The following is a 12,842-nucleotide window of genomic DNA, read 5'->3' as shown; positions in this document are numbered from 1 at the left end:
GGGAAAACACTTTCTGAAACTAGTCCAGTACTGAGGGATAATGCTGTAACCGGCCGCTGCGAATCGAGCTGTGAGGGCAGCTTCAATATAATGTTACGTCCACTAAAAGTGCTTGTTTTTGCCACTGACAGGCTCGGAGTGTTATTTGAAGGGTCTGACAACATTATGGAAAGGACTCTACACAGAAATAAAACCTTTTTCATACCTTTCTCTTGATCCCGTCTGTTTGTTATTGTCTCCAAGTCCAACTCAAGGAGAAGTGTCGTTGTGAAATCTGAGTATCCAACAGGTTCTCATCCCAACTTGTTACATACTGACACTGTGTCAGGACCCCTTAGCATCACTTTCTAATGCTTCGAACTATTATGCTCCACTACGGTCGTAGTAAACACATGGTTATTGTTGTGAATTAAAACAAAAACACTTGCTTTGGTTTTGGCATCAAAACCACTGAGTTAGGTTGAGGAAAAAAACATCATGATTTGGTTTACTTTACTACTACACTACATTTGTAAAGTGAAACCTAAACTTTGTGAACACAAAGGGGACACGAACAGCAGTCTCCTGGATGAAGGTGTTTTTTGGACACATCCATCCATTTTTTTTGCTCTTCAAACTACGTTACCACACTCCACGACACCACTTTCTCTGAGCATTTAATATAGACACGGATGGGTTTACATGGTAGTCACTTGTAAGCCTGGTGCGATTGATACAGGCGGTAAAGGGAGCCTTGTGTTGTCGGTATCACATGCAGTCCAGGTTGAAAAATACCAAAGTTACCCCTTAACACCCAAATCAAAAATGTTATTTGTTCATGTTCAAAATTTGTCCGATGTACATTGTTATCATATTTTTAAAACTAAATATTGGTATCTGCCTTAAAAATCCAGTGTCAGTCAGGCTCTGCCTATGCTCATATCTTCCTGATCTCATCATCCATTATGTATGTCCTCCTGTCTTCTATTCACTGGACACTCGTTACCTTGCTGTCAAAATAGCCCCAAAAAAAATTTTACAGGCTTCCGAGCATTTCCCTCCCAAGTCGTTCAGCTCTGGAACCAGCTCTTTGTGGAAGGGAGGCTATAATTGTTCAGAAACTTTTAAATATAAGGTCAAAAGCAATGTCAAAACTATTGTAAAGAAATGTTGGAAGGGTTTTCAACTCATGTAACCAACCTTGAGTACTACATGGCCTCTTCTATTATATTTTATGCAACATTAATATAGGACCAGGCCACTGGGAACCAGTCTAGGGCTGCTTCTGGGCATCATTAACCTTCTACCAGTTTGCTATCTGTATGAGTGTGTATATACTGTAGATGTCTGATTGTGTGTGTGGCTCTTTTAAATACATATACATTTATTTTTCCTGACAGTGGATTTGAGTGCTGCTACACGTTTTTCGATGTTTTCCTATCTCAATGTCACATTGACCATTTTGGTGTTGCGTTGGGTATAATGAATACCAAAACTGGGAGTTGAATTTTATTTTTTGTCATGTAAAGATTTTCTTCTTAAAGGTTGGTGGTGTAGTTAAATAGATTAAGTTTGGACTGTCATGTCGTACATTTAATTGTGTTGCACACTGTATTGATTATAATTTTACAATTCCTTGATATCTTTTTATGGGGTTGTGTTGTGTTATAAATAACTTGTATAACAATTATTTTCATTATTAATACATGTGCTTATTTTTTTATTTTTTATTAATTGGTTGTTTGGTCTATCCCATAGCATACAGAAAAGCAGAAAATCCCCACAACCAGAGTATGTGTGGCAATTTTGCTTTAAAAAAAGACTTTAATGATTAATTGATGATCAAAATAGTTGCCAATATTTTTTGCTGATCAACTAATCGATTACTCAACCAGGCAAGTAAATAATAGTTTTGTAGTAGTTTTTTTATGCTTTATTTTTTCCCTTTTTTCGAGGTTGTTTTCATATATGCAATTTACAGTTGGTTATTACAATAGTTTATAAACCATTTTTTAAGTAGTTGAGCTTATAGACAAACTCATTAAGTACACTAGAGAAAACAACTTCAACATTCAAAATTGAAAAGAAATAATAATAATAATAATAAAAAGAAAAAATAGAATTAAAAAAGAAACAAAAACAAAAAAACACACACAAAAAACAATAATAATACAAAAATAAGAGAGTAATAATAATAAATTAAAAAAATAGAAAATAAAAATGGGGGGGGGGGGGGCGCAAATATATAGTAAAATCATTTACATGAGCACACACATGCATCCTCCTTCACGTCTCGTCACCTCCAAGCATATGTATATGTGTATGCGTGTTTACCCATGCAGCTATATTTTCCTTTTGTTAGACTCCATCTCTTCTCAAAAACATCCTCCATATTCCTTATTTTGTGAGTTCCCTTTTCCATAACATTTACTTCTTGAATTCAACTTTTCCATTTTATAAAATCTTTTTTTTTTTTGTTATTGTACTTGTAGTAGTTTTAATCATACATTATTTTATTGAAACTTAAATGTATAATTTATTTATAAGCTATATTTACTATTTATTGCAGCTGGAAAGGGGAGAGACAACAGAGACTTTTCCTTACAGTCTCACAAGGATGGAATATTTGGTGGTGATATAATAATATAATATGATGTAAAAGACCAACAAGTCCATTAACCGACTAGACGTCCTCAGCTCACTCTGACTGTGACCGAAGGTGACCTTAAAAACACCCTTCAAGGTTTCAGATAACCGGGCGGAAAAACAACAACATCCGTCGACGTCACTTCCGCTCACAACTTGTGAAACATGGCGCTCCTGCTAAGGTCAGTACCTCTGAGCGACATGCTGTTTTGACTCGGGTTAAAGCTTTTAGTGTCGTTTTCCGGGGTTATCATGTGAAATAGACACACAGACAGCATGACGTTGTTACAGCTGAAGACAACCCGCCCGAGTGTGACTTTTTATCTCGGTTTATAGTCTTTATTTTAACATGAATACTGTGCCACTCCGCGCCAGCTGACGTTAGCTAGCGGGCTAACGCTAGCAGAGAGTGGACTCTGGCTCTTCGTATCGTTCATAATAATAATAATAACAGACTCTAAAGGTGATATTTGCTGCTGTTAGCCTTCATATGGACGTTATATGACCGCAGATAGACAAGGCGTCCTGTACTAACCGGATGGTTTAGTCTGGTTTAGCTTGGAGTCAGCTGACAGTTTAGCTAACTACATGTCTACATGTTACCAACAGTGTAACGTTATTAACTAAGTCACGTTAGATGTTGATCGAACTTGGTCCACTGCATTGATCTTAGGTGCCTGTTGAAGGTGAGCCCACCCAGCCAACATGTGTATGTGGGTAGTAAATGGGCTGAGAAATGGGCCCTATATGGGATTGTCTGTGGGTTCCATAATGACCCAATGTCAATTGCCCACATGGACTCCATGCAGGATTACACTGGGTGTTTTATGGGCCCCAACTAGGCAACATACCAAAGACCCATCTTGGTCCCAGCTTTAAGTTCTATGTGGGGACTACATGGGCTAAAATGTGAGTTGTAAGAGGGTTTGTCTACAGTTTCCATGTTGGCCCCATGCACTAATTTCCCAGTAGTGATCCAACTAGGACCCACATGGGGAGTCCATGTGGGACCAACTTAGTTGATCCAAGTGAGCCCCCATGATAAGATGCCCATTTTGGGCCCATACCCACTTGGTACCCAGGTACCCCCCAGCATAACCCATGTGGGCAGCACTTCTCAGGCTTATCTAACCAATGTTTCAGTGTCCTTAGAAGTTACTTTATTCCTTCTGTCGCATGATAGAGATCTGGCACAGTTATAAAACAGGTACTGACGGCTGCACATTCCTTACCTGTTAGTCTTCTCCTCGATCAGATTGACTTGGGTTTGCCTGTATGACTCAAAACTGGAGTTAGCATCGTCTGATTGAGTCGGGAGGGCTCCTCCCACATTGAATATGTGTGTTTATGACAGCATAAGTAATGTTATGGTATGTTGAATGGGTTGCTTTGTAGTGTTGGTGTATACAGCATTATTTATAGCATTCACAGCATTAAAGTGGATTAATTAATAGATGTGATAAAGTAATGACATATTTTGGAACAGTCCTACTATTATAAATTATCCATAATTTAACCTGATGTGTACTAGATACTGTATGTTTGTCTTCTATTCTGTTTGATTGCAGACATACAAATCCTGAGAGCAAGTAAAATTGTAACACTTGTTTCTTGTGTTTAGGACGTTGGCCCGTCAGGGTGTCTGTCTCTCCAGACCACACTACAATGTCCTCTACAGACAGTAAGTTGTGTGTGTGCGTGCTTGTGTGAGAGATAAAGAGACACTGTGATTCACATAAATACACTGCTACAACTCATAGTAATTATACAGATAAATGCTAAAACCTATGTACTGGGGCTGTCAATTGATTCAAATATTTAATCGTGATTAATCGCATGATTGTCCATAGTTAATCGCAATCAATTGCACATTCTTTTTCTTTTCAAAATGTTACCTCAAAGGGAGATTTGTCAAGTATTTAATACTCTTATCAACATGGGAGTTAGGGATGTGATGGTGAGGAAATTTTCCCACCGGTTAATAAACTTGTGACAACACCGTTGTTAGCGATTACACTGGACATTTTGCAAGAAAAGATGATGCTCAATATATGTAGCGCGCTTACTTTGTTCTTTAACGTCGGGTGGTGGTGTGTCTGGCCTCTCTGGTTTAGCTTTTGCTGCGAGGCCGCAGGGGTTGACCTAGCACCGCTGCGCTGCACACCGGCTGTGACCGCTCCATCCACCTCGCGGCGATTGCCTCATTAACGTTGTGGTTCCCTTATAGCATTGGGATTAAATCTGAAATATTGCCAAATAAGCGTTTGCTTTTTGCTTCGACACCAAATCCTCTGCCATCTCTCGGTCTGTCAACTTTTTCTCGTCCCATATGTGTGAAATATGACACCTGCTACTCTGAGCTGATTTCTTAAGATGCATTCACTTTCAGATTGTAGCGCCCGTCGTCTGACTATCTGTTGATAACATGCTGCTGATACGCCAAAATGAACTAAATGGGTTTTATTTCTGTAAAAAAAGCAAAACGACTCTGGGGGCGGTGGGTACGTAATGTAATTGGTGTGTGCCCGACCACCGTGTAATGCTGGTAACACCGACTACCGCGATACGCCTAATGGGAGAGGGCAAATAGGCTTGCTTTATGCAAATGTATGTTTATATTTATTATTGGAAATCAATTAACACAAAACAATGACAAATATGTCCTGAAACCCTCACAAGTCATTTAGCATAAAAATTATGCTCAAATCATAACATGGCAAACTCAAACCCAACAGGCTACAACAGCTGTCAGTGTGTCAGTGTGCTGACTTGACTGTGACTTGCCCAAAACTGCATGTGATTATCATAAAGTGGGCATGTCTGTAAAGGGGAGATTTGTGGGTACCCATAGAACCCATTTTCATTCACATATTTTGAGGTCAGAGGTCAAGGGATCCCTTTGAAAATGGCCATGCTAGTTTTTCCTCGCCAAAATTTAGCGTAAGTTTGGAGCGTTGTTTAGCCTCCTTTGCTACAAGCTGGTATGGTTATATAAACTAGTATATAATCTAGCTAGTTAGTATGCATGGTTGGTACCAATGGATTCCTTCGTTTTTGTAGTTTCATATCAAAGCAGTATCTTCACTCTAGCTTTAAAACTGAGCCCGCTACAACGTTAAAAATCACAAGTTGTGTTAATGCGTTAAGAAATAGTTGCATTAAAACGAATTTAACGCATTATTAACTTTGACAGCCCTAATACAGCTAAAACCCCTATGTGCTATAAATTGTTCTACTGTAAACTTCTGTACTCTAAATCATTTTTTCTCCCTACAGTGTGGCTCCAATGGGAACCACAGCCAAGGATGAGATGAACAAGTTTTGGGCCAAAAATGCCAAATTAAACAGACCCATGTCTCCTCATCTCACCATTTACAAGTACGTACTCTCTGTCACATGTGTGTAGCGTGCGTCTTGTCCAGAAAATAATCTCAAATAAAGAATGCTGAAGACTCCGTTGTTCCTGTGAAATCATACGCTTCATTTATGTTTTATAATTAATTCAAAGACACTAAGATCTACTGCAGCACATTATCCAAGTTGAAAATAATACTACAATTAAAGTCAATTTTCAGATCATGCCGTGTTTTTTATTCTTTTAATTCTTACAAAACAGCACGACAAGCCACCATTATCAGAGATTTTCATGCCTTTGAATACATGTAGTTCAATGAGCAACTCGTTGTACTGTCAGGCAGTTATTATCCTAAAACCTGAAGTAAAGAAAACCTTTCTATTCAGTATGTGCCTTGTAATTTCATACTAGTTTCCTGGCTCAATTTTTTGCAGTTTGTATTTTGTCTGTCATCTGGATCATAATTTATGTCAGGGCACTAGTGATTTAAATCGTACTCTTTCACCTGTTTTAAGTTACTCTGTAAAAGAGCATTTGCTTTTTTTTTCGAGCTGTACCTGTAGTGAAAGTGTCAAATGTCATTTACTTTCTTTTGAAATTTAAAAAAATACCTCCCATGGCTTGCAGCTTTGCCTTGTGAGTCTCAACCACTTTTAGTTAACAGTAGCCTGCAGCTGAAACACCCCGTAGAGTCCTTTTTTTTTTTCCTTTCTGTACTATGTTGCGGTGATGCAACTTCAGCCTCTGAGCCAAACCTGAGACAAAACAGTTTTAAAAATTCAAGTAAAAGTCAGTGAAGGCTCAACGCTTTGACTTGTGGTTCGGACTGTGTTTCAATCACATATATCGGCCATTCTAGTAGGCATGCGCATTCCAAACAAAAATACTATTCGATAATCACTGGGAATTAGACCATTATTTTTCGAAAAGCGACACGGTGGGGGAAAATGTTCACATTTTCACATTTAAAGCTGAGGATTAAGAGTTTATTTCAACCATATTGTTAGAACAGTGGAAGAGGTCAGTGGAAAGACAAACAAAGACAGTTTTGGTGAGTTTCATTTATTTTCTGTAGGCTTTGAATGACGATATATTCCGCAGCTCGAACAGCTGATCTACCTGCTGAAACTGAGGGGCACGCACGCACATACATACACATACACATACACACACACCTGCGCTGACACAAAAGAGCCAAACTGAACGTGACACACAAGTTTTACTGGAAGTAATACCGGTACTACCAGCGCCTGCAAAGGTTAAAACAAGGGAAAATAAATATATTTTTAAGACGGGACGATAGTCAAATAAACAAGTAGATTTTTTTTTTTTTTAACGACTATTTGAAAAATCGTACATCATGACCCATCCCTACATTCTAACAAATGTGTGGCATTTTCTTTGTGTATTCAGATGGTCCGTCCCCATGGTGATGTCCATCACATTCAGAGGAACTGGAGTGGGGCTCAGTGGAGGTAACACATCTGTTTTTTTCTTTGTCATCCATGACTAATGTTATAGTCAGATGTTATTGTGAATTTTCTTCCTTCTGTAGTTGATTTCGTCCTTAAAAAATACCCAAATTATCCCACATAGAAAAATACTTGATGATACATGTGTGAGTCTTATGTGTTTATTTAAGCGATGCTATTCTACTGCCACTGTCAGCTTTTGATTGACCCTGAAAACCTCTTCAGGGCATTTTTGTCCATCGCTATTGATTTCTGCTAAGAGCATTTAAAAACAGAAGTCGTTCAATACAATTCAACCCTTTGCGTGTTAAACTGAAGTCTAACACTGGACTGCTAACAGCTTTTATTCACTTGCCTGGTGTAAAGTGTGAGCCCTGTGTTGCTGTGACATCGTACTGTTGACCTTGATGTACCACGCTGTAAAAGCTGGGTCCAATTTTGTTTATATGCTAATGAGTTCAATAAAGGTCAGCACCCTCAACTGCCAACAAACAGTCACATAGCAAACAAACATCACATGTGTTTAATCACTGAAATCAACTTTCCGGCTCCCTTGCAAAGGGATGGTAAATTTAAAATATCACCTTCTGGGAGTGATTCGTACAAGCCAAATTGATTTATATAAAAGTATCTTTCTCTCTTTCTTCTATAACTTTCAATGCTATTTTGCATATGGAAGTAACATTCTGAATTAATGTGATGTTTTTAAAGGTTATCTGTTCACATATGCAACGGGTGTTCATTTTTGCTTGCAACTGTGCCGTTTGTGTTGATTCACACCTGTTATGTGTTTCAACAAGGAACGTTTCCTCTGCTGTTATGCCTTTTAATCATCCAGACAGCACAGAAAGGGAAGCTTAGACAGAGGAACCATTCAGTGCAGTTGCATCGCAGGCAGCCAATGAAGAGTCTGTTTGATACAGAGCCATTGTTTGGCCTTCATTTAATTTAGTCTGCAGGGAAAAAAGTCTTTACATAAGAGACACAGTCAGATGTTTCAAAAATGCCTGGCCAGTGGGGTCTGGTGGTGTGGTGACTCATGGAGACTAAGCCAGCAAAAAAAAACAAAAGAAATGGCAGTTACATGTTGGTCTTTGACATGTGTTAATTTCTCACTTATTGCTTTCTCTCTAAAAGGCATGCCTGCATGTGCAACATTTTTCTCTAACTGCCCATTCACTTCCACACCTGGTCCAATCTCTGGTCTCATTACTTCTGTCTGTGTCTAGCTATCTCAGCCTTTGCCTTGGCAGCGCTGGTATTACCGGGAGGTTACCCCCACTACCTGGACTTGATCCACTCGCTATCCGTCGGCCCGTATCTCATTGGGTTGGCCAAGATTGGCCTCGCCTTCCCTGTATCGTTCCACACCTATAACGGCATCCGCCACTTGGTAAGACTTAATCATTTTATTTATTTATTTATTTATTTATTTATTTATAGCAAATGTTTGTCTTTTTTTACCCATATTGAATATATTTGAGATTAATTTGTGGCCGTTACCACTTTGTTATTTTTCAACCTGGACTCTATTTTCACATGTTTTTGTGTCTAAGTGACTAATGGGGACAACACTTTTTGAAACTGGTCAAGTATTGAGGGATAACGCTGCAGCAGCGAGCCGCGAGCCGCTAAACAAGCTGTAATATCATAATTTGGGGCAACCTGGTAATGTCAGAATGCTGTAGACTGCAGCTGCTCGCAGGCTGCAAAATGGTGCTACTGGGGCAAGCTGGCACTGTCATTTACGTCCACTAAAAGTGCTTGTTTTTTTACCACTGACAGGCTCCGATTGTTATCAGAAGTGTCTGACAACATTATGGAAAGGACCCTACAAAGAAATGAAACATTTTTCTCACCTTTCGCTGATTCAGTCCGTTTGTTATTGTGTGTCTCGATCGGAGAAGCCTCACTCTTAAATCTCGCGTTGCATCCACATTGTCAAAATCAGCTAAATATTCAGCCATGACGTTGAAAATCTTTTAGAGAACACCAAGCTACACTTTCTGTACTCCAACACAACAAACTGAAAACATCGGTGTCCCGTGGCACTCCTCTCACTCTCACTCACAAAACATTTAATTTCTCTGTAGGGTCCTTTCCATAATGTTGTCAGACACTTACAATAACAATCTGGCATAAACGAGGACTTTTAGTGGACATAAACTTGACGGTTCCAGGTTTCCCTTAATGATTACATTACAGTTTGTTTAGTGGCTGGTGGCTGCAGCGTTCTCCCTCAATACTGGACCCGTTTAATAAGTGTTTGTCACTTAAACACAAAAATACGAGAAAATAGGGTCCTGGTTGAAGAATACCAGTTATCCATCCTTTAAGCTTTTTAAAGGAGAGAGATCTCTATGCAATTTATTTTTTTCATTTTTGTCATGTATGTTTGCTCATTCTACTGATTTCATAGATGATGTATAGTATGGTGGTGTTTCCTGTGCTAAATATTCTTCTCTCTCTCTTTTCTCTTATTTGTTTATTATTATTTAAATCAGTGGTGGGACCTTGGCAAGGGCTTCAGAATCCCAGAGGTCTACCGCACCGGCTACACGGTTATTGGTCTGTCCATCATCACCTCCATAGCCGTGGCTTTTTGTCTCTGAGCAGACAACAAGAGATGAGCAGAAAGGAAAGAAGAGGAGGGGAGTCGGAGGGAATGTGGACTGTGGGAGATTTGTGTATATGTTCTGTTCTGGCCTACTGCGGGCACTATTTCATCAAAGTATTGAATAAAGGATTATATTATGCTGTACGCAGAAATGGTTGTGATGTTTTGTCCCTTGGAATTAATTATACTCTTTGGGGTCATCAAATGCAGCAAGAGTGCAAAGTGCATGCAAATGTGACCCAGTTTTATTTCACACTTGTTCTTGTGTGGTGTGAACAACAACTAGCAGCCAAAATTAGACGTGTCCTACATGTTACATGCTTATGTAATTTATCTAATCGTGCTGTGACGTCAAATTCATTAATCACTTTTCTTTGCCCCTCAGTGCTCAGTCACTGTGTGCCGCCTGCCCATCGTCTCAGTGCACAGGAATGTTGTGTTTGTGTCTGCAGGGCGGCTGTTTACTGTAGGCTGTCATTCATATTTTACCTTCTCCGGGCCGCAGCTGCTCAGATGCATTTTTTAAAATCGGGAAAGAGAGGGGCTGAAATGTGGAGAGGCAGTCCAGCGGTGGAAGCCGTGTATGTGAACAGGCTCCTCACCGGCTCCTCACCGGCAGCCTCGCCTCCCACTGAGCCACACAGGAGCTACGCTGTGCAGTGTGAATAAAAGAGAGCTATGATATAATGTCAGATCCAACTCCATTTATGCAGGGTACAGTAACAAGTGCACGTGGGGAGGGGGGAAAACAACGGTAAACGTTGTGGGGAGACGGCACCCATACTGTTTCGTACCAGCTCGTTTGAAAATGTGTCCGTTTAGATCAACTGAACTTGCACAGACACAACACGACCACTTAGTCTGGTTTAGCTTAAATTTGTTACCGGTGGCTCGAAGGGAAAATACTTTTTGTTGATAAATTGTGCCAACCACATATGTGATCAAACATATTGCTTATAAAGGACTCGGCAAACTGTTTTCAATAACTGTCTGTTTGTAAAACACCAGTTAATTTAATGCTTTTGATATATTCTCCTCAGAGCCACATCCCCTCCGATGCTGGACAAACATCTCTCCATTTAACGGTTGCCAGCTCAAAATAATTGGCACTACAGAAACAACACTTGCAAAATTGCTCTCTGTTTGTGACTTTTTGGGTGATTACAGTGAATTTGGCATCTAGATGATTCCTATACGTGGAGTTTAATCCATGTTATAGGCACATTTCCATCAGAGCTAGACATCTATCGGACTGCAATTTTCTATTGTGATGGACAGGAAAATTGCTCAAACTCTGCAGGGTTTAAGACTTGATTTGCGTATAGTCTGCTCACACCAAACCCTGTAGACTTATTTCCACATTTAGGTAATAAAAAACATGGCCTGTTCACTGGATCTATTCCCTGCAAAGAGTGAACACTTTGCCTCATATTTATTGATGCATTCACAATGTAGGATGTTCCATCGTTTGGTTTTGCTCTGATAATATCACCACTATGATGTTTTAACGAGATAACCTGTGTGAAAGCAGTGGGGGATGGAGAGCATGGGGGCTCTATGAGGCGTGAGAGACTAATGATTACGCGGCGGCAGCACCCCCTACCGGGCGGCAAATTTATTATCCACAGGGCTGGGGTCCTGATGCTGAGGGATGCTGAGGATGCTGCACAGAGCAGGAGCTGGGAGGGAGGGAGGGAGTATAAACCCGCTTTTGATCGAAAAAAACGTGGCACAGTCTCTGTGGCGCAATGGAATAGCGCGCTGGACTTCTAATCCAGAGGCTCCGGGTTCGAGTCCCGGCAGAGATGTGGATGAAAGGATGTGGCTTTTTGGATGAGTGATGGTGGGAGAAAAAAAAGTAGAGATTGCTTTTGCAACTACAATGCATCTTACAAGGCTGCTCTGTGTCCAGAAATGACTGGATGGATAGATCAGACAGACCTTGCAGAGCCCCTGTGCGTCTGGGGCTTGAATTGTTTCAGAACATTTCACATGGACGAGCCTTTTCAGCGCGCAAAGGTCAGTGCATTAATATGCAGATTTTCAAAAAGCCCTGAAAGCACAGCTCCGGTGTAGCAGCACAGCACGGTCTTCGTCACCAGCCTATTACTGTCCAGGCTGCGTGCTCGTTGCTGCGCTCCTTAATGCATCCGGTCATCACGTAGGCACCGCAGGACAACACCACACCACACCGCGCGCAGCTCAGCATCCGCGTCGTGTGAAAGTCAGTGGACACGCGCGCACGCTCTCTCGCTCGCGCACGGTCTCCAGCACCTGGGGCTGTCCACTCATTTAAGCCACAGCAAAAGCTTTCTTTCTAATGCAGCGCCAACAACAAAACATTTAAAGCCTTTTTCCGTCCTCATAACAAGTGTTTAATGATGCCAGATGCTGCATTTCTACTCTCCCATTTGGTTTTAGAGAGACAGAGGGAGAGAAAACGGTTTACTTTGAACATTAATGACTCATAGTGCCAGAAAATGGTGGCATCTCAAGATGCAGATTTGGTATTGAATTGCAGACTATAACTATACAACTTGGTGGTTAAAATTGGAGAATAAGGAATTCAATAGTCATTATGTGTTTTTTAATTTACTGAAATCAGACTGCATGGGGACCTTTCTGGAATCCTTTCAAGGACCCCTGAAGGTGGACTTTGCATCTGAAAAAACCTTCATGGAGGCCCAGAGCAGCACTAGGCCTACTTATTTCTTGTCAGTATGGAAAGCAGCTGCTTGCTTGAAGATCTCTAAAACGCCCAGACTCTAGCTCC

General features: G+C 40.4%; 1 protein-coding gene and 1 non-coding gene across 2 annotated transcripts; both read left to right on the top strand.

Annotated features, from left to right (window-relative positions):
* Positions 1 to 2,713: 2,713 nt before the first annotated feature.
* Positions 2,714 to 10,215, top strand: sdhc (succinate dehydrogenase complex, subunit C, integral membrane protein). The gene is made up of 6 exons (XM_074652141.1): positions 2,714 to 2,807; positions 4,247 to 4,306; positions 5,902 to 6,003; positions 7,394 to 7,455; positions 8,682 to 8,845; positions 9,957 to 10,215. The coding sequence occupies exons 1-6, from the start codon at positions 2,791 to 2,793 to the stop codon at positions 10,062 to 10,064; spliced, it is 513 nt and encodes a 170-aa protein (XP_074508242.1). The 5' UTR covers positions 2,714 to 2,790; the 3' UTR covers positions 10,065 to 10,215.
* Positions 10,216 to 11,803: 1,588 nt separating this feature from the next.
* On the top strand, positions 11,804 to 11,877 carry trnar-ucu (transfer RNA arginine (anticodon UCU)). Its single transcript has one exon. It is a non-coding gene; the product is annotated as a tRNA-Arg (tRNA).
* The last annotated feature ends 965 nt before the right edge of the window (positions 11,878 to 12,842 follow it).

The sequence above is a fragment of the Sebastes fasciatus genome, chromosome 11 (assembly GCF_043250625.1).
Source record: "Sebastes fasciatus isolate fSebFas1 chromosome 11, fSebFas1.pri, whole genome shotgun sequence".
NCBI classification, from domain to species: domain Eukaryota; kingdom Metazoa; phylum Chordata; class Actinopteri; order Perciformes; family Sebastidae; genus Sebastes; species Sebastes fasciatus.
Note: the sequence above shows the minus strand (reverse complement) of the source record. Positions and strands in the feature narration are given on the sequence as shown.